Source organism: Phascolarctos cinereus, unplaced genomic scaffold, assembly GCF_003287225.1.
Source record: "Phascolarctos cinereus isolate Bilbo 61053 unplaced genomic scaffold, phaCin_HiC Scaffold_4;HRSCAF=312, whole genome shotgun sequence".
NCBI classification, from domain to species: domain Eukaryota; kingdom Metazoa; phylum Chordata; class Mammalia; order Diprotodontia; family Phascolarctidae; genus Phascolarctos; species Phascolarctos cinereus.
The window spans coordinates 437,146,593-437,168,880 of NW_027555847.1; the positions used below are offsets into that span (position 1 = coordinate 437,146,593).

Below are 22,288 nucleotides of genomic sequence, written 5' to 3' on the forward strand. Positions count from 1 at the left end.
CCGGAAGCCAGGATGTAAAGGGCAGGACTGCGGCGTGCCAGGCAGCCCTGCGGAAGGCGCATGCGCGTCAGGTCCCCTCCGAAATTGGTAAAGGAGCGTGTTGTGTCAGGAAGAGCAAAGTCTAGAAGATCCAATCAGCGCTGGGCGTCCCTCACGGGGCGGGGCGAGCCAAGCTAGGTTGGCCCGCCTTTCCTGCTTCCACATCCGGGTGAGAGCTAGTATTTCCGCTACTTCTTTGCTCTCTGTAGGTTTTGGCGCTTTTTGGTTGTCCGGATTTTTCTCCGTAGCTCTTCTTTTTCATCCTCCCATGGAACGTTCGCAAGCCTGAGGTTCCATCTCGGAACTCTGGAGACCTTGAAGTTCTGAGCGCGGACAAAAATGACTCACTCCCCCGGCGAGCGGCCCCCTCTCCGGCTCTATCCGAAGTTACCCGTGTGGGTAGTGGAGGATCACCAGGAGGTAAGAGCTCGGCTCCCAGGGCGCAGGTCTGACCCTGTCACCCCCAGACTCAGTATACTCCACTGGCTCCCTATCCACTGGATCAAATACGAAATGTTGTGTTTGGCGCTTAGAGCCGGCCCCCTCTTGCCTTCTTCCATCCCACGCTCGCCACGGCCTCATCCCCCAGATAACACTGACCCTGCCCCCGGCCGGTCCGGGAGCGGGACCCTCCATCTCTCGGCCTGGGCATTTTCTCTGCACGTACTCCCGTGGCTGCAATGCGCCCCCTCCCTGACTTCCTTTAAGCCCCAGCTAAAATCAGGCTTTGTACAGGAAGCCTTGCTCAACTCCTCTTAATGCCAGAGCTTTCGATCTCTGTTATTTGCTATTTATCTCGTGTGTAGCTTGTATATTTTCTTTTGCATGGCCTTTCCCGTTAGATTGCAAGCCCCTTGCGGGCAGAACTTATCTTTTGTGTCTTTTTTGTGGTATCCTGAGTGCCTGGCACGTAATGGGCGATTAAGAAATGTTAATTGATTGATCTGTGGTATTAATATTTTTAAGGACTACTCACAGTACTTTATCTTGAGATTTGTAGAGATTCCATGTTAGGGTCTGCGTGGAGTAATGAATAGGGAACCTGCATCAGAGTTGAGAATGAATCAAATATTTATTAGTGTCTTCTGTGTGCCAGGTATTGTACTAAGAGCTTCAGATTCAAAGAAAGGTGAAACAGTCTAGGTGCTTCCAGTCTAATGGGGGAGAGAGCATGCAAACAACCAAGAAAAAACAAAGTATAGATGGGGTTATTACAGAATTGTTCTGGGGTACATTGACTGGTAATTCCAGTAAGCAGCCAAGTAACAGAGGTAGAGGTCAGAATTGTACTTTATTCCCTCAGAGTGAGACACACCATCAGAAGTCGATGAACATGTGTCTAGAGGAGGCCTTGTTCCGTAGTAAACTTTCTTAACAGTCATTCCAATCAGTAAACATTTATTAAATATCTAGAAGAGAGTGATCCACAGTGTTAAAGACTGAAGAGAGGTCTAGGAGAATGAGGATTGAGAAAAAGTCAGTGGATTTTGCAACTAAGATCATTAGTAACTTTGGAGACAGCAGTTTGGACAGAATGATAAGGTCAGAAGCCAGACTGTAAGGGATTAAGAGAGTTGGGGCAACTAGGTGGCACAGTGGATAGAGCACTGGCCCTGAAGTCAGGAGGACCTGAGGTCAAATTTGGCCTCAGACCAAATACTTGACACTTACTAGCTGTGTGACCCTGGGCAAGTCACTTAACCTCACTTGCCTTTAAAAAAAAAAGAGAGAGTGGAGGTACCTATTGTAGATGGCCTTTTCATTCCCAGTAGATGAAAGAAAAAGGGCAGACTCCCTGCTCTGTATTTGGACCTTGATCTCAGGTTGAGTGTAACAAGTAGGACTGTGATATTGAACTTTTTTTAAAGCTGTGATTCATTCCTTCTTTTAAAAATCTAATTCGTATAATGTATTTGTTTTGTCTTTACCTCTTCAGCAGTCACCACCCTAGATCTGTAACTAATATTTTTAGGAAGCCTTGTCCTCAAATCATCAGAGTCTGTATATCCTAGAGAAATAATTGTAAGCAGAAGTTAGTTAATGAGGGCTCCAGAAGGAGAGGAGGGATGAATCAGAAAATAAGATCTTCCATTCTAGGTACAGAATCATAAAATTTTAGAGCTGAAAAAAAAGACCTTAGACATCAACCATTTCAACACATTTATTTTATAAATGAGAAGACGTAAGTCCCAAAGATGTTAAGTAGTCCTTCTAGATCACACAAGTAGTTGTTGCTAGAGGCGGGACTAGAATTCAAGTGCACTGACTAGAAATAGCAATTTGGACATCATCAACAATAAATAATACTACATCTCTCCCATTTAAAATTTAGCTGCTTATGGTGTTAAGGTTTTTTTAGTCTCTAGTAATATACGTTTGTGGTTTTTTTTTCCCTCTAAGCCAATTCAGTGCATTTATGCTTCCATTTATCTCTTCAGGTCTTGCCTTTTATATACCGAGCTATTGGCTCAAAACATCTTCCTGCCGGTAACATAACCTTTGTTCATTTTGATTCACATCCTGACCTCCTTATTCCTGTGAATATGCCAGCAGATACTGTGTTTGACAAGGAAGCTCTCTTCGGGTAACGTATATTCAATATTAGTCATTTCTTATGTGTTTGAAACTTGAGTTTTTTCTATAGATGTTCTGTAACTAAGGAAGTAGAATTGTCTTTAACTCCACTCATAGGAGTGGAGTAAAAGCTCGAGCAGATAACTGTGCCATTTGTAATGGGCTGTGTTTTGCGGAAAAGTAGTTAAGGTCTTTTTTGATTTTAGACTTATTGTGCCTTTTGTTTTTATACCCCATTTTCTCTCTGCATTTCTTCCCCATCCTCCATGAGCCCTCTTTTGTTAAAAAGAAATATATGCAAGCAAAACCAACAGATATAAGACTATATATGATATAGTGCCATATTCTTCTGCCTACCCCACTTGTCTACTGAGATAATGAAGAGATATTTTGTTACCAGTTCTCTAGGGCTGAGAGTGAGCTTTTACAAATAATCAGAGTTCCTGATTGATTCAATGACCAACCAAGATTCCAGAGAACCAGGGTTGAACAATGTTACCGACTTCCTGACAGACAGGTGATGGACTTAAAATGTAGGATAAGACATATGTTTTGGATATGGCGGTTGTGGATATTTGTTTTCCTTGACTATACACATTTGTTACAAGGATGTTATTTCTCTTTCTGCTTTCTTAATAAGGATAGAGAGAGAAAATAAGTGCTTATTTTTTAAAAAATTTTAGGCAAAGCAGTTTTTTCAACTGCTTTTTAGTGTTTTCATAATGTATACAAAATACTTTGCAAACCTTAAAGCCCATATGAGCTGCTGTTATAATTCAATTTATTATTTTTATTATTATTCTCTTTCACTCTGCCCTGGTCCATACAAGTCTTCATGTGTTTTTCTTAATTCCTTGTGTTTGTCATTTTTCAACATCAAAGTATATTCTATTATAATAACATAATAGTAATATTATAATTATAGTAATATAACACAATTTGTTTAGTCACTTCCCAAGAGATGGGCATCTCCTTTGTTTTGTGATTTGGGGGTAAAAAGATAATGGTTTTTCCTTTATCTTTGACCTCTTTGGGGTATACACCCTGTTGTAGAAGTCTAAGTCATAGGTCATGGACAGTTTGAGAAATAAAAAAGGAATTTATAATTTTCATATTACTCAATATGATATGTATAATGAATATTCCAATAATTTAGTTTTCTTAAGAGCTGCCTCTCTGGCTTGGGAGTCAGCTCACAATGCAGCCTTGAACTGATTAATCAAAACTCTGACACTACTCACAATCAGTGGACCTTAAGTGAAGGGAGTCAAAGATTGTAGAACTTGTTCTCCTCACAGAACTCTAGTTCTGTACTGTAGGGGAGGTAGTCACAACCCCCAAAGAATTGTTGTTTTGTGGGACTTGTAGTTTTCTCTTGGGAAATCTCTAAATGACTGTTTGTAATCCACCTTCCCTAGTTGTGATTTAAGTACGTAGCCTGTGCTTTTACTTCAGCTAGAAGAACATTCCTCATTCTGAAATTGATTAATTAAACTACTTGATTACTGACACTCCCATCTCTTAGGCCTACTTTGTGCAGCTCCAAGTATTCTCAGGTTAGAGACTGGCTCAGTAAAAATACTGTTAACAGAAATTTTCTTACATAAATTCACTTATGATCCTTATTTTCTGAGTTAGATAATCTCAGTTGGAAGAGACCTCAAAGGGCATAACTCCTTACCTGAAACCTAAATCTCCCTTAGAACATTTCTAAAATATGACAGAATATGTCATGACCGGGTTGTAGGAAAAAGAATGAAACTATCCGTCATAAAAATATACCTTATTATCTCATTGATTATGTGAGCTTAAATATTATGGTATTCCCTTCTTGTTGCAAATTGGAATCAATCCATTCAATCTCATCCTCTGTCTCTTGCCAATAGTCTTTAAAGATCCTCCATGGAGAATTCATCCAGTGTGTTTTGGGCCTCCTTCTAAGTTTTTGTACATTTCTGTGGTACCAGTGGAACACTGACTAACCATCTGTTATCCTTCCTTCTTTCCACTTGTCCGCTTGCTTCCTTTTCTGATCTTCCATTTCCTGATTATCTCTTATGTCACTGGGGTCAAACTCAAATAGAAACAAATCCCTACAGCCATGTATTTGCTTAGGAAAACCACAAATTAACATCATTATTTTCTGTTTTATTTATTGTTGATATATAGAAATGATGTTTGTTTTCATGTATTTATTTTGTATTCTCCTTTATCCAAGCTGTTAATTGTCTCCATTTCTTTGCTCTGTAAGATTGTCCAAGGAAACCATCATGTTATCTGCAAATAGAGATTCTTTTTGTCTCTTCTTCAGCTATGCTTATGCCTTTAGTTTTTTTCTCTTGTCTTACTGCTAAGGCTGACATTTGTAGGACTGTGTTACATGATAGTGGGGAAAGGGGCATTCTTCCTTTATTTACTTTATTTACTGGGAAAGCTTCTAGTGTTTCCCCTTTGCAAAGAATGCTGACTTTTGGTCAAACACACATTTACATACACAATAATTAAATTACCTGAATATATTCTGTTTATCTACTGATGGAATCAAGTAGTTTGTGATGTTTTTGGTTTTATCTAGACCCGTGATTTCATTGGTATTTTGAATTTCTGGTGAGGAAATTCTGCCCTTACACTTCCGTGTCCCTGTCCCCCATCACCTTGTGCATAGAGCTGTACCTACTTTGTGCTTATAGCATTAGAGAGTTGCCTTAGTGACTGAGAGATTAAATGACTTTCCTAAGGTCATTAAACCTATGTTAAATGGCACTTCAATACAGGTCTTCCTGACTCTGATGCTTGTCCTCTATCCCCTGAGCCACATTAAACTGTTTTAAAAATAATTGTTGTTGATTGCTTTCTTAGTGTTGAATTATGCTTGGATTTCTTACACAAATCCAACTTCATTCTGCTAAGATTTTATTCAACATTTTTCTGTGACTATATATTTTCTTTCTTTCTTTTTTTTTTACTTTTACAAATGACCACTTACAGTTTTCCACTACCACATTCCTTTTTTTTTTTTGGAGGGGTATTGATCCTTAGGGGAGTACTGTACTTTTTAAATTTTCATTCCTTTCAGAACAGTTTTCTATAGTTTGGAATTTTAAAGTAAACCAAGCAAATATTGATAAAAGTGTGTATCTTTATAAGTACTTCTAGCGTATCAACTACATAAAGAGTACTTCCTAGATTTAAATGAAAATTTTTGTAATTTATAACTTAAATGTTTCTTTTATTTATTTTCTAGGGAATTGAGTATTGAGAACTGGATTATGCCTGTAGTTTATGCAGGTCATTTTTCTCATGTAATATGGCTCCATCCATCATGGGCTCAGCAAATCAAGGAGGGCAAACATTGTTTTTTAGTGGGCAAAGACACCTCCACTACAACTATCAGGTAACACATTATCATTTCTGTAGGTATGAAAAGGGTTAAATGCTTCATATGCCTTTTAGTTATAGCTAAATAAGGTAATGATAGCACATGTCTTTGTAGCCTTGGAAAGTTTAGAGAGGGCCTTCCTCCTAACAGCCCTGTGATGTAAGTACTAATATCTCCTTTCACAGATGAGAAAACTAAGACTTAGATAGGTACAGTGTCTTGGCCTGAGCCAAACAGCTAGTAACTGTCAGACCTGGTATTTGAATCCAGTCTCTCCCTACCACTCAAATGCACTTCCTAAATTCACACATGGACATAATACTTTTATATTTTGCCTTTAAGTTAAGGTTCAAATCTTTTAAATTATAAGTTTTTGTTCTAAAATAGAACTCTGAATTCTAATCTTGTTTCATCTCATGAGTGATTTCATTAATTCACTTTAAGTCTTTGGCAAGCTTCCTCCCTTTGGCCATTTGATTAAATAATGAAGAACCTATTATGTGATCTTTTTTTTCTTATTTCATTTTCCTTTCCAAATGTTTTTTTATTTCATCTCACTGATAACTCATTTATCTAGTGCTTTTCAGTTAAAAACTAATTTTCTCTCACACTGCAAGGGGTAATGCAAATATTATTATCCTCATTTTAGCTATGAGGAAATTAAGGCTTAGAGGGATTAAATGTTTGAAGCCAGGTCTTCTGACTCCCATTTCATCATTCTTTTCTGAAAACACTGCCAGTGTTAAATGTTTCCTATTTGCTGATTTTTATTTTAATGTGTAAATTTTGGTGTGTTTTTGCTTTCAAGATAATAAAAAAAAACACAAAAAAGAATGTGTTGCTGTTTTCCCCTTTTTATTACTGCATACTGTTTTGTCATCAACAGTTGAGTGGCCAGATACACTATTTTAGGTAAATATAGGTCCTTATATCAGAGATCAACTTACTAAATAAAGGTATTTCTTTTTTTCCATTTGTATTTAACTATTCCAGCCATTTTCACCCAGTTACCAACACTGATTTGTAGTATTAGATTTTCTATCTTAGAATCGCATATTTAGAGCTGAAGTGGCCCTTCAAGATCATTAATTATAAACATTTTAGCGGTGTAAAATATGCAATAAATTACATCTATCATAGCATGTGGTATACACAATTAGTTTATATTATGTACACCAGTACAGTAAACTTTGCTTACATATCTTGTGTTACCAATATAATAATTTTGGAATATCAAAACATTTATGGCTAGATAAAACACTTTAAGCCATTAAAATACTACTTTTTATAACACAAAATGTAAGTTGTACTGGCAGAATTTTTATATACATAATAAAAATTGTTTATTTTCCTGTTGTATGTAGGACGACTTGTAGAACTAATGTTGTAAAATGTGAGCCTGACCTGATAGTCAACAGGCTTAATAAAAATGAAATATGATTTTCTGGCTAGAGTGCCAGGCTTGGAGTCAGATCCTGGGCTTGAATTCTACCTCTGACCTGACACTTATTAGCTTGAGTGTAATGGGCAAGTCACTCAACTTTTCTGAGCCTCTGGCAGTTCTCTTAGTTCTTTGTTATACACAGCTTATGTTGTACTTCCTCAAATCGAATTATCATACTAAAGAAATCACAGGCCCTTGATGTATTGACTTGATTTTCTGCTCCTTTAAAGCATTTAAGCTAGATGTTCAACACAAGCTTTTGGGGGGGGGGGGCGGAGATAGTACTGGCTGTTCTTACAGAATCACCAAATCTGCCAGCTAGAAGGCATCTCAAAGATAGCCAGGCCCAAATTTTTCGTCTTGCAGGTTCTGTTCTTTGTTGATCCTCAAGGCAAAATATATGTGAAGTATAGTCAGTGAAATTTAGCTGAATTATCTAAAAGAACATCAATTTAACACTAACACAGAACGTTAGAGATAGAAAAGAACCTGAGATCTCATCTAATAATGCACAGGTCACACAGATAGTGGTGTGGCCTAGGATTTGAACCCTGATCAGATTCACACTCTTAACTCCCATCTTCTTTCCATTGTACTAGGCTGCCTTTCCAACTTTTTAGTGAGAGTGGTACAGTTATATTTTAAAATATTCTCTTTTAGAACACTTAAAAATATGCTGGTATAGCTTTCGGTTAGTGTGGAAATATTATTTCCTGTTTGGACTGTAAAGATTGCTTTTATGTATGGTTTCTTATCAAATAAATCAAAGATTTATATCCATTTGTGTTCTCTTTTTAATTTAATTTTTTAGTTCAATGAACAATGCTATAGAAAAAGGAGACTTTGGTCATTAAAGGACTTAAATTAAATTCCTCTTAAAGAGGAAAAAAGTAATAAAAGGTATTGTTTTACTTGAATGACAGTTGTTCTAGGGAAGCATCTGGTTATGCTGATTAGTTGATTTTGCTTGTCTTGTTTTTTAAAAATTTAAGAATATATTGATGTTTCAAAGGTAAGAAAGACATCTACCACTCATGTTCATTGGATTTAATAAGGTAGCTTTCCATGTTAAATATTAGAAAGGTAAGCATTACTTTTAAAAAATCCATTCTCTGTTTTTAAAAACTTAAATACTAGGTTTTATTTAAAGGTATTTCTTTATAAGTTATGAAAATTTCTTCTCCAAATTTAGCTTTTCTATAATGTTTTTAAATGTCTCTTGTTCCTACTGTGCACACTGAAATTTTAGCATGTTTTCTCATTTTTCACTTTGGAAATTGTTTTCCTGTGATTTAGGGTTACAAGTACAGATCATTACTTCTTAAGTGATGGTCTTTATGTCTCTGAAGATCAGCTGGAGAACCCAAAGCCTTTAGAGTTGGACGTAATTCTGGTAAATCCTTCCCAACTGTTCAGCAGTCAAGAGGAAAGTGGAGCAGTGCCTTCTGCTAAGAGGCTGAAGTTAGCTGCAGAAGAGTCACAAAGCACTGCATTGACGAACTCTTCTTCTTCAGAAGGACTGTGTCCAAATCAAAAAGCAGAAGAAAAGGAAAAGGATACAGGATCACAGTTGGCTCCCCAAACTTGCATGGCACCAGCAATTTCAAGCTATCCTGAAATGCTGGACTGCCAAACTAGAGCCAGTGCTAGGGATATTCTCCAGATTCTGAAGAAAGGAGATGCCTTTGTTTTAGATGTTGACTTAGATTTTTTTTCAGTCAAGAATCCCTTCAAAGAAATGTTCTCTCAGGTAAATATACTAGTGTGGGTGACTAAATACATACAGGATGGAGGGTGGGAAATGGGTTTGCATTTTTCAGAGTCTCTTTCTTATCATGTAAAGTTAACTTCTTAGGTTCATGTGTCATTGTCTGTCACTAAAACAACCCAAGGAGAAACTAACTACCTAGAAACATGTGATTGTTAGGCTGCTTTATGAGATCACAGAAGCAAGGCAGTATGTGTTCTAGTTAAGATTAGGATGCAAGAATCCAAGGCATAACTACATTTATGACATTATTATGACAATAGTGACATCATCCAATCAAATGGGCTGATATTCCATGTCTCTAATATACTTTTAACCAGAAAGTATTAACCTTAAAGTGAGTGAAGTCATTAAATTTTAATGAGTTTTTTTTTTTAGGATCACATTTTATTCGTATCCCATTTGGAATTTAAATTTAGTGTTGGGGGGGGTGGTTTAATCTACACCTTGGATTGTCAGAAACCGAAAATACTCATAAACATCAGTGCTCCATTTTACTGCCTTTACACCATGCACATACATAGGAAGCAATTATGAGTCACTTAGATGACAGAACGCTCTCATGTAACATTAAAGGTCACTAAGATTTTATAATGTAGGCTATATTCAGAGTTTGTCTAATATCCATCATCCTGATTTTCCCCTTCTTGCTATAGAGCACAGTGCGTCATGCCCTCTGGAACTACAAAAAGGAGAAAATTTTCTATCTACAGCTCTCCCCATTTCTCTGCTGGAACGAGACGTATGTTGTGTTCAAGTGGAGAATCATTCACCTGGAGCCAATGGCCTCCGTGATCAGCAGCTATCAGAAATTACTAAGTAGCAATCAGAACTCCTTAGAAAGCTGTCATAGTAGAGAATGCTTGGACATGTATTGTAAGGCCTTTTCTGCTGCCCATATTCCCAAGTGGGATTATGTACCACATATGCTCTCCTATGTAAGTGGTGCGGTCTAGCAGCCTTATACATGAGCACGTAGTGGGAGGACTTTTTCTCCCTCAAAGATTTCCTCAACTGCAGTAGACTTCAATCCCTATGTGTATAGGAGCTCACTGACTGAAATACATCCTCTACTCTGGCCTTTTTTCTCCCAAGATTTCTTATACGCTCTCAGAAGTTTGGCTTGGTATCTGGAAAATCTCTATGTGATGATTAAGTATCTTGTTTAAAATATTTGTATTGTAAAATTTATGAACAGTTAAGAATATTTAAATTAAGGGATTTTATGCTTCAGAGTAATACTTACTCTTATTGCTCTGTAGGCTTCAGGAAGTATTTGTACATAACTAATTTATATTTGTTGTTCCAATAATAATCATTTGTGAAGAATCCCTGAAAAGGATTGGACCATTTAGAGTAAAAATCTGAAGATCACTTCTCATCTGACTTTTCTAGAATAATCTTTAAAGAGTCATCAGAAGAAGTTTTTCTCTGTAAAACTGTTTTTCACTTTAATATATATCTTTTTTTTTTCCCCGGGGGCTTGTTTTGTCTTCCAGGAAGAATACAAGCTCTTACAAGAACTATACAGTTTTAAAAAGCCAGATACAGAGCTGACAGAGGTATGCCAATTTTATTTGAGGGATGGGGAAGATTAAAAAAAACCTCTATAAGACCCCATGTTATGTTTAGTGATTTTTTTTTGAAGACCCTATGACTGGCAGCTTATTAAGTTGACAGCTTCCTAGGGACTGCCCAAGTTCTTTTTTTATTAATTTAAACAAATCATTTTTGTGTTGGAGTTTAGGAATCCTTTCCCTCTCTTTCCTTTTTTGTAGAACTGAAATTTTCATTGTAATGGGATTTTCTTTGAATTCTGAAATCAGTTACAGTGTTTACACTCCATTCTTAAAGGAGGGCTTGGTAGATTGTGTGGAAAGTCGGGTTCATCAGCTGGAAGACTTAGAAGCTGCGTTTGCAGACTTGTGTGATGGTGACGATGAAGAAACGGTACAGAGATGGGCTTCAAATCCTGGGTGAGAATTAAGGTGGAGGTGGGGTAGGGGGTTCTTTATTGCTACTGGCATCTTCTGGAGAACTTTTTTTCATGTTGCTTATATGTGTAGATCGTTAGCCTGGTTTAAAAAAGTAAAACTTCTTATTATAACTGTAAAAAGTAGCATTTTTCAACAACTGGAAAAAAAATTGTTTCTTGCTGAGGGAGCTGCATCTTCAAAAGTGTAGAGCAGGGCCTTCCCAGGAGTCCTGTGCTGACAAAGCCCTCACCATTCAAACATCTTGTTAAGTCCATAGATAAAAAAGGAGCCATTATGAAGTGTGTCATCAGTGTAAGGGGAAAAGTTTCTTCTTTTCATATCAGCACTGTTTCAAGCTAGAATCATGAAAATACTGATTGTTTTTCTTTAAGTGGCTTAGAAGAAAACTCAAAAGTATAAAAATTACTGGCTGTTAAATGTTGATGACATTTGTAGCTCTATTATTGGCATCATCAGCATCTTTAGTATGTATTCTGTGTCCTCAATGAACTAAGAAATATATTCTTTCATATTTTGTGAAAGTAAGTAAAGGGACCCCCAAAATATTGATTACAGTTGACTTGAGATCTGGATTCTTAACCTTTCTGATGTAGTCATTATGTAATGTTGTATAATAGTAATCTCAGCATGCATTGTTCTCACACACACACTCATGCACACACGCCCACATGCCCACACGCCCAAGATTAGAAGTAGGGAGAAGGAAGTGCCATCCTTTGCTGAGCCCCCAGGAGAGCATTGTCTTCAAACTCCCTTGCCAGTTAGGCACAAGGAGCTGTTAGAGGAGGCCTAGATGATTCAGAGCTCCAAGGGTCCAATGAGCCAGAGACAAAGATGGGACAGCTGCCATTGAAGTTTCTGTGTTGGAAATTTGGAGAAGAGATTAGTTCAGGAGGCCTGGCAATATAAATTTGACAGTCATTTGCACAGAACTGGTTCAGTGGACCCACAGGACCTGATGAGAGTGAGAAGGCTTTAAAGGGAAGATGCCCACACTTACTGGGGCTGGAGGAAGAGGATGATCAAGGGCTCAGAGAGACAGGAAGAAAAATAAGAAAGTGCAGGATCACAGAAGCCAGGGAAGAAGAAACTGTTAAAGAGGGAGGGTGGTCAGTGTCAAAAGCTGAGAAAAGGTCAGGAAAGTTGAGGAGTAAGAAAAGGTTAACATTTGTAGCAGTTAAGAGATTGTCAGTAATCTTGGAAAGAAGAGTATCAGCCTATTGATGTGTTTTAGAGCCGTCTTACAAGGGATTGAGAAATAATTATGTGAGGAGGAGGATAGATGCAGGCATAACTGGCTTTTTCTAGAAGTTTGGATGTGAATGGGGACAGAGTAGTAGGACAGTGTCTTGAAGGAGAGGTAGGGACAAGTGAGGTATTTTGTAGGTAGCACAGAAAAAGACAGTAGATGAGAAAGAGAAGGCATAAAAGAGAAGTGGGTAAGAGGAGATGAGATACAGGACATAGGCAGAAGGCTTGCTTTGGCATTGGACTTAAGCAAAAGAGGAAAATAAAGGGGTTCTGATCCCTAGACTCAGGGTTCCTTTTTGAACTATAATAAACTCTCAAGTTAACTTTACATTTAACTCCTTGTCATTTTCTTGGACCAACAGAGGAAGTTCAGGGGCTCAGTAGCAGATTGTGTAATGGATTGGAAGAAATATCTTTTGCCTGTTGAACTTTAAAACATAATTTTTATTACATGTTGAAAATCTAAGGCCTAATAATCTCATGTTTATATTTACTAAACCTTTAGTTGCTGGTTTGTTAGGAGAATGGGGGAGTACTCTGACTTTTCTTCAGCATAGCCTAACTGAAAAGAGCCCTGAATTCAGAATCAGAAAACCTGGTTAGGCTCTGAGCTATGTTAGTTATTATCTAGGCAGCCTTGGTTGAGCCAACTGTCCTCTCTGGGCTTCATTTTCCTCCACTATAAAATTAGGAGTTTGGACTAAATGACCTTTAAGGGCCTTTCCAGCTCTAAATCCTGTGATTCTGTGAAATCTACATCAGTTTCCATTAAGTTGGAAACAGCCAGTTAAATGACATTTTGCCATATAGTTCTCTGTACTCTGCCATGGTCACATCACATTTGGAATACATTTTTCTATTCTGGATGCCACGTTTTAGGCAATCGAAACATTAATAAACTGGAAAAGTTTTAGGAGAATGACCAGGCCTGTGAAGGGCCTTGAGTTCATATTATTTCAGGATACAGTTGAAGAGACTAGGGATGTTTAGCCTGGAGTAAAGGAGTTGTAACAACTGTCTTTCAGCATTTGAAAGACTGTCCCATTGAAAGGGGATTAGACTTGTTTGATTTGACCCCAGAGAGCAGAAGTAAGAGCCAAGGGGCAGAAATTGGAAAGAGGCAAATTTAGATTTGATGGAAGAAAACACTTCATTGCTTAGAACCATCCAGAAATGGAATGAGCTGCCTTTAGAAGCAAGGGTTCTTTTCCCTGCATGAGCACTTGTCTTTTGCAGATATAGGTTAGACTATAATGGCCTCTCAGGACTTTTCTAACTGCAAAGATCTTGTAATTTTCTAAAAGTGTTATTTTGAATGCAGAAATTGGGGGTATAAAGAAGAGAAAAATCCAGTATGTAAATTTGAAGTACTGGGCATGAAACTCCAAATGTTGTAATTGTTTCTAGGTAAAGTGAAGAGGAGTGGGGTATTTACCACTATTACAATACTCCGTTTTGCTTTTAGAGGCTGGGAGGGATTATCAAATAGATTTCCATCTAAATTAAATGATTAAGATTTTCACTAGTTTTTTACCTTTTGAGATTTTTCTTATGGAAAAAATAAAAGGCTGTACCTGTTGAGAGAAAATTTTTTAGGATTTTGCTGAATGTAAATTGTCATTTTAAAATATATTTTAGGAAACCTGTGTTTATTTTTCCTTGTATCACATTTGTTGTGCTTAAAAATCATTTTTAAAGGTACAATGGAATCTTAGCTTAAAGGGATTAGAAGTATAACTCTTCACCTTTCTACATATTCTGTAGTCTTAGGGTATTAAATAGAAAACAGATTTCTTAACTTTAAACATAATAGAAAGATATTAACAGCTTTTTTCCTTCATGCTACAAGCATACTATAAAATGGTCCTAATTTAAAATTTTAAGTAGAATTTGTCTTTTCCTATTGTGACATATTAAGACGTGTATGGTGTTTGTGCACTTAATGGATTTTTTTGGGGGGTGCTTTTTTTATAGAATGGGGTCCTTAACTGCACTTGTTCAGAGTTTGAAAAACCGGACGGAAACACCAGACTATGAGATGGTAAATATTTTCAACTGAGAATTATAAATTAGCCTTTTATATAGCATGGGGGGGGGGGAGGGGAGATTGGCTCTTTATCAAATGATTCACTGGTTTCTCTGCCTTGGAAGTATGGATGAATTATTGAGAGAAATTAATTAAAAGAAGTAAAAATTGAAATAGAATCTTTAATTCTTCATTAATCAGAAAATTTTTCATTATCATTTGTATTCATAATTTTTATATGATATAGAAATACAATACATTTGGCTTTGCATATCCTTTCAATATGTTGGGGATGCCTATACCACATTTTTGTTTCCCTGTAGAAAGTTTTTCATTGTAATACAGAAAAAAAGGAGGTGATTACTAGTAGGTATCTTTTTTTGCAAGTCAGTATTCTAAGCAGTGACATAGAAAATGAGTTAGTCTTATTGGTAGTTATCAGCCTCTTCCTCATCTTCCCTGCACCTCATCCCCATTCCCCCATTCCCACCCAATAAACTTCAGTTAGTCTACTTCCTTTGGAATACAGCTCAGAATGTGATTTCATTGACTAGACTTGGGCTAATGAAAGCCTCTACTCTTTAAAGTAGAAATTATTGCACACAGAATCATACAGCTTGATTGAGCCTTTAATATACCATTCTTAAAAAGTCTGAAATCTTTGGTATAGCCCATCTCAGACTTTTTACTAGCCTTGTGACCCTGGGCGCAAATCATCACTGCTTCAGTTTCCTCATCCACAGAATGAGAGAGTTGAGCTTTAAATCTCTTATCTTAAAAAATTAAAATGAATTGCTGTTGACAAAATTCCTATCACCTCTATGCAAAGACTTTAGTGAATATAAAATTATTTGAAAGCAGACCTCTCTCTACCTCTCTTCTTTGCAGATATGGGAAGTTCAGAGTATCAGATATTGCATGTGCTCTAAAACTCAGTTGATGTATTGGTTAGTTTTGCTGAACTTTTTTTTCCCCCTAGGTAGGAAAGAAAGAGGACTATGTTTAGAAATGTGTAAAAAGAAAAGTTTTAATATAACAATGCTAAAGAAAAAAGGTTTAATATTTGAAAAGATATCTTTTTAAAGGCTTTTTTTTTTTTAATGTTAGGTGCATCAGGCTGGTCTGACCTGTGATTATTCTGAACTTCCTCACCATATCAGCACAGAACAAGAAATTGAGTGTCTTGTACAGTCTCTAAAATATTTACTTAAAAACTTGCCAAAGCCTACTCTTGTGACCATTGCCCGGTAAGACTCGCTAAATTATTTTTTTCTTTTCCTAAAGAACAAATTCACAGGCTGATTAACTGCTATTATCTATGTACATGTTCCTGATACTGACTTTTACTATCTATATATATTGGTTTCATTATCTAACAAATTTTGCGTAATGGTGGAGGGTGAACAGAGTTAAGGCTAAACATGCTAGAGACCCTGATTCCTAAACTTTTTATTCAGAAGGTTTTCAGCATTGCAAACAAACTACCTGCCCAGGTAATTCCCTTGTTCCCCCCCAAAAAAAAAAAGAAAATCAAAACAAAAACCTTTGCCTGATTTCAGTTTTTGCTACTCGATCCTCTGTCATTGTGCTGTACAGCAGAAGGTAGTCGTGGGTTCATTCTCAAGGCAAGGTCAATCAGTACTGGGATAAATACAGGAAGATCATGTCATAGAGGAGCTGCTTTGTTTGAGATTTTTGTACTTTTCTTTCCACTTATTCCTTTAGTGGAGAGCTAAGCAATTTTTTTTTTAAGCTGTGAAATTCGTTACTAAGTAGCAAGTTGTATTTTCCTCTGCCTAGTTTTTTTCTCTTTGTGCTCTCTGGAAAGTTCAGACTTCACCAGCTTTTTGTCTTAAACCCAATCCATGGACCAAACTTTTAAAATCACTATTCTAATTATACTTTTTTTTTTGCTTTTTAAGTAACAAACCCGCAGCATATATGTTAAAATTGATAAAATTTACCTACCCTCCTCTTTAGTGAGTTCCAGGAAGGACTGATTTATTTTTTAAAATTCCAACAGTGTAATCACAAAGCACAGGCAGACTTTCATCATTGTAAAGTTCATTGGCTTGTTAGCCTTCTCCCTCTTCAACTATATGTAATTTTATTCAAATTTTGGTTACAGGTCAAGTTTGGATGACTACTGTCCTTCTGAGCAAGTTGATACTATTCAAGAAAAGGTCCTTAATGTGCTTCATACTTTGTATGGAAGTCTAGACATTCACTTGGAGTATTCAGCCAGTTCACCTCCTGCTTGAAAGGAAAAAAGACTCCTATTCCATCTAAAAAAATGTATTAGCAATGTCTCCTTAACTCTCCCATGCAGCTTCTTAGAATGAATATTTTGGTTGCTTAGAAATTTTAATTGGAGTTGTTTCTAATGATCTAATCTTCAGTCTCCCTTCTATCTAGGTTATTGAATATCAAATATGCCAGTTTGTAGAATTACTATTTCACTATATCTTTTTGTCTATCTTTTCTCTGTCCTCCACGTCCCCTCCCAACCCAATCCTGTTTCTCAGACCTGTAAGCTAAAGTACAATGGACCCTGCTTGCAGGATTAAGTGGTAGAAGGGGCCTTACAAGTCATGTAATCCAACCCCCTCCTTTTAAAGATGAGGTAACTAACTAGAGAGCTAGGTGGTCCAGTGGATACAGTGCTGGGCCTGACATCAGAAAGACTTTTTTTTTGTTTTGTTTTTTTCAAATCCCAAAACATTTATTTAGGTACCACTCAGAATAAATATACTTATGCACACACAAAAAATAAATAGCTACATATGAGCTTATAGTAAAAACAAGTATACCTTCCCTGTGGCATTAGAAAGATACCCCTCATTAAGGATCATGAGGTGGATACTCTCAATTTGGTCTCATTGTCTCCCTGAGTTTTCCGCTAAAGCCAAGCAGGCATAAAATTGCACAGATTGGAGATCTTTGGCTGAGCAGCTCGACTAAGTTGCTGCAGAGATTAGAGTTTGTAGTGTACTAGGAGGCTGTGACAGTTCTCAGTAGATCCTTTGAAACATTGCAGTTTTTCCATTTGTTTAAACAGATCAACCTGCCTTTTCAGAATCCTAAATCAGATAATGTGGGATGGAGGATGGGGAGTGATGGATAAATGGAGATGCCTGAATGGAATTCTCCCATTGGCCAAATTGAGTATTTGAATGTTAGAAGCACTACATCAATAAAATGTATATGACAAACCCAGTTAGGGTTACCTACTCAGTACAGTGATAAAGAGCTCTTCAAGTAACAGTCATTGAGATCTATTAACTTAGACGCTAGGGCAGCAAGGTGCCACAGTGGATAGAGCACCAGCCCTGAAGTCAGGAGGACCTGAGTTCAAATGAGGCCTCAGACTAGCTGTGTGACCCTGGGCAAGTCACTTAACCCCATTGCCTAGCAAAAAAAAATAAATAAAAACAAACAAATAAGAGGTAAAGTCTTTGTCTAAAATGTGGTAATAAGCAATTCTTTACTCACTGGAAAAAGTAGCTTTTTGGGGGACTTTTCTACAATTTTTAAAAAATATATTTTCCAAGAAATCTTCAGCAGTGAATCTTTCACATTTTGTCTACCCTGATAGTGTTCTTCAAGGCACGTTTCAAGAGATGGGTAGCAACCACTTCTAGGAGATGCTGTAAGTTATTGCTCACTTTTTGTCTATTTTCAGTTGTCATTTGTAACACCAGCTGGTATTGCTGTTGAATGTTATCCCATGCCTTCACTGAGGCCCTCATTAACTCTACTTTCAACTAAATGTTTATGTTTTTCTGGGGACTTTACTTCAGTGGCACATTTTCTGTCTTTCTCTTCAGCTTCCTTAATTTTCTTGTTGTTTAAGATCCTTTATTTTTGGATTTCATCATTTAACATTTTTATACCACTTTTCACTTCTGTTACCATACATCCGTTACCCTACCATGCATTCTGTTATCCTTGTTCTAGGGTCTCTTCTGAACCAATTTTTTTGTGCTTATTTATTTTTTGTTTTGGTTCACAACCTCCCTAAGTGGTAAATAGACTTGAATCCTTATTTGACAGGATAATTTGCACCAGCCTCAGGATTAAACTTAATTTCAACTTTTGTTCTGTCTCTAGTTCTGTGGTTAATTTTTTGATAGTTTACTGGAATTAATTTCTTTCATGATGTATTCTCTATGTTGGCAGTTGAATGCTTGTGGCTATCAATAACATTTTGTATCTGGGCTTCTCTTTATTTCTTCTAATTCTAGTTCTGTAGGAGCTTCTTTATTGAGACTAACTTCTGGTCAAGAATGGTGGAAGAAGACCCCAAATTGTTCATATATGTCTGGTACTTCTGAACATCTGCTTCTAAAGATGATTTCAAATTTTTTAGTGATACCAGACTTATTTGGCTTGTTTTTTCTCTCATTCCAGTCTTGCAGTTGCTTCAGTTAACCTTTTGTTTCTGAAGCCAAAGATTCTAGCTTGATCCCTGTGACTTTTCCAGTCTTCTTACACCATAAGGGTAAGACAGATAATGGTGCTTGGATCAAGGAGGCTAGGGTCAGGGAGAAGGGTCCTGGAGTCGCCAACAGCACCCCAGGAAAGTGTTGGTGCTGCCATCCAAGACTTATTTTCATGAGTTCAAATCCAGTCTCAGACACTAGCTGTGTGACCCTGAGCAAGTCATTTAACCCTGTTTGCTTCAGTTTCGTCATCTGAAAATGAGCTAGAGAAGGAAATGGCAAAAGACTCCAGTATCTATGCCAAGAAAATCCCAAATGGGGTCATGAAGGGTTGGGCACAACTGAAAAATAACTGAACAACAATGTCCAGAGAAGTTAAGTCATTTGCCCACTCAGATAATAGCCAGCAAAGCCAAGAATTGAGCCCAATTTGATTGACCCCAAGTGACTGATCTAACACTCTTTCCATTGTCCTTTGTCCCATATTGCTGCTCTAGATTTAGCTTTATCTTTACCACTTAAAAACGTGTCTAAACTCTTATTTTTAAACATTCTTTAATGGTGTATCAGTCTCAAAAAGGTAACTCCCTAGAAGGCTGACCAGCTCATGATAGTTAATACACCATCTCATACTTGTGTTGATTATGTGGCTCAAATTACAAGTCAGCTCTCTATAACATTGGGAAAGAGTTAATTTGAACTTTTGTTGTTGTTTCAACCCTGTCTGACTCTTCATGACCCAATTAGGAGTTTTTTTGGCAAAGATACTGGAATAATTTGCCATTTGTTTTTCCACCTATTTTTTAAAAATGAGGAAACTGAGTCAAATAGGGTTAAATGACTTGCCCAGGGTCACACAGCTAATGAGTGTCTGAAACTGGATTTGAACTCAGAAAGATGAGTCTTCCTGATTCTAAGGCCAATGTTATATCCATAGGATGAATGAAATTTTACCTTTCTTGAAGAAGGCATTTAAGATACTGTAGGGCCTTTGGGTTTTCATTTTGAACGTGTTACCATTGCGAATTTATAGAGAGTTCTGACAAATAGCATGGCATCTTTGAGTATAAGTATTAGGGGAGGGAATCAAGTTTTCACTTCTGACCTGTTATATTATTAATATCACTGAGAACCCAGACGTACCATGGTTTAATAATCATCAGATATTTAAGAGGCAGTGTCATGTCATGGAATGCAGCCTAGTGTTACATAAAGGCCACATTTCATTCCTGCCTTTTTTCTGCCTTGACAACACTCACATCCCTTCCTTTCCTCCTCTTATTCTGGGAATGGTAATTGAATCAACATTGTCCTATCATTCCTCAAAAGGATGGGTCAGTCAATTGCCCTGTGACTCAGTTTACTACCTTATGACTTCCTAGACCACAATACCCCTATATTTGTTACCTTCTGTTACAATGTAAGCTCAGAAGAAAAATCTTTTTTTTGTGTGTGCTTTATCCACTGGGTTTGGTATGTTGTATTAGCTTAATAAATGTGGAGGGTTTTTTTGTGTTGGTTCCCCCACCCTCTCCATTTAAAGCATATTGAATTTGAAATCTGGAAGACCTGGGTTCTAGTACTGCCTCTGACACTTATTATCTATGAGTCCATGGGCAAATCATTTACCCTTTCTAAGCTTTAGTTTCCTCATCTGTAAAATCAGCTGACTGCCCTACTCTGGTAGTTCTCTGACTTCTCCATCATGCTCCAGAAAACTCATTGTTGGGAAAACCTCTTCATCTTATGAGATCTTACCAGCCTAGGTACTCTGCCTCTTCACCACCCTCTGCCCTCTCATTGGAGGGTAAAAGTCCTGAACTCCAAAACCTCCATTTAAGAAAGGAGCTCAGCTGAAAACTTCTGATTTCCCACTTGGCTGCATTATTTTGGGATATCTCTGAGTTCTCACCATGTTCCAGATCATTGAATACCTTCCCTCTGCCTCTGTTTCGGCTTTCTTTTGTGTGTTGTCTTCATTAGATTTTAAACTTATTGAGGGGAAGGACTTTTTTTGGTTCTTTTTGTATTTGTATTTCTAGCATTTAGCACAAAGTAGGCACATGGTGAATATTATAAACTATTAACTCAACTGTCTGGTATTTTGAAGATCAAATGAAATGTTATGCATGGCACTTCGCAAACCTGAAAGCACTTATAAATTTCAAATAATATTCATAGTATTGGTGCTTTTCACATTTTTCCATTTATCATAATCCATAGACAGCTATTTTTCTTATGTGGTAGAAGATCCTGTGCAGTAGCAGCAGCCTTTCTTGGAAATAAATAATGCCTTTGAGGGTAAATTACAATACTGTTACAATTCAGTAGATGGTGCCATCTACCAGGCTACAAATGATCTTGTTCTCTATCTGCACTCAATGGTTTGGTGTGAATTGATTTCACAAAGCAGATAGCAGCATGTCCTGCTCACTTTCTGGTGTGAAACCAAAACTGATTTGTTTTCTATTTTGATATATCATGTGCTAAGAAATTTGGAGTGTTCTTGCTTTTTGTCATTTAAAGCCAGAACTGGAGGAAATTGAGAAAATCTCATTTATTTCTGTTTGGTTACTATTTTTTTAAAGTTCTGAAGAGCATCATATATAGAAAGTCCATAGAAAAGAAAATTTGAGTAAATTTTATGTATCAAAGGAGGCATGCTTACAGAGTTTTTAAAAATTTAAACTATAGGACTAATAAATTATCTTGGAACCACAGTGTTTTGAATTGGTTTACTGAATCTTTTATTATCCCTTTTTTTTTTAATTGTTTTCCACATTAAACACCAATGTCAGAATAAGTACTATCTTGGCTGATGCTTGTGAAAATGTCTGGGAATTATGAGCACCTGAGGTCCTTAGTGGTAAGTGTTCTATTTGAGACCAGTTGGGCTACTTCATTAGCCTCCCTGTTTTGTCACCTGGCATGCCCTTACCACCCTGTCTCTCTCCACCTCCCCTCCCCTTCCAATTCTAGAACCATAATTCAGTCTTGCCAGGAGTATCTGAAAAGGTATGTCAATCTGCTGTCTTCTGGGCAGCAGATTTTTAAACTTTTTAAAACAAAATGTCCAGCCCCCAGCCACTCTCCCCTTCTTGTAAGTTCCTTGATGGTAGGGACTGTCTTCACTTTTTTTTTATCCCCAATACTTGACACATAAGTGTTTATTAAATGTTTTTTCATTTATTAAAATGAGAAAGTGACTGACACACCAGTTTCCTCTGTAGGAGCAGTCCTTTCAAAGAGTAGAAGATGTAGCATTTGCCAGTTGAACCAGAGCAATTTAATACCCTTTTCAAATAAACATTTTGGCATTTTGGAGAGGAAACTGCCCTTCCCCATACAAATTAGGTAGCACTTCATGG

At 37.1% G+C, this 22,288-nt stretch overlaps 1 protein-coding gene across 6 annotated transcripts; it reads left to right on the plus strand.

The window, feature by feature from the left end:
- The first annotated feature begins 51 nt into the window (after positions 1 to 51).
- Positions 52 to 21,640, plus strand: CUNH5orf22 (chromosome unknown C5orf22 homolog). 6 transcript variants are annotated; one of them, XM_020995803.2, is made up of 10 exons: positions 63 to 459; positions 2,478 to 2,623; positions 5,858 to 6,007; positions 8,733 to 9,186; positions 9,861 to 10,142; positions 10,704 to 10,766; positions 11,059 to 11,180; positions 14,427 to 14,493; positions 15,586 to 15,725; positions 16,607 to 21,640. In XM_020995803.2, the coding sequence occupies exons 1-10, from the start codon at positions 379 to 381 to the stop codon at positions 16,737 to 16,739; spliced, it is 1,638 nt and encodes a 545-aa protein (XP_020851462.1). In that variant the 5' UTR covers positions 63 to 378; the 3' UTR covers positions 16,740 to 21,640. The 6 variants fall into 6 exon arrangements, 5 of the variants coding, with proteins under 5 accessions (XP_020851467.1, XP_020851466.1, XP_020851462.1 ...); XM_020995804.2 differs by lacking the exon at positions 63 to 459 and adding an exon at positions 3,014 to 3,130 and having other exon boundaries at positions 2,534 to 2,623; XM_020995806.2 differs by lacking the exon at positions 9,861 to 10,142 and having other exon boundaries at positions 173 to 459.
- Positions 21,641 to 22,288: the final 648 nt, after the last annotated feature.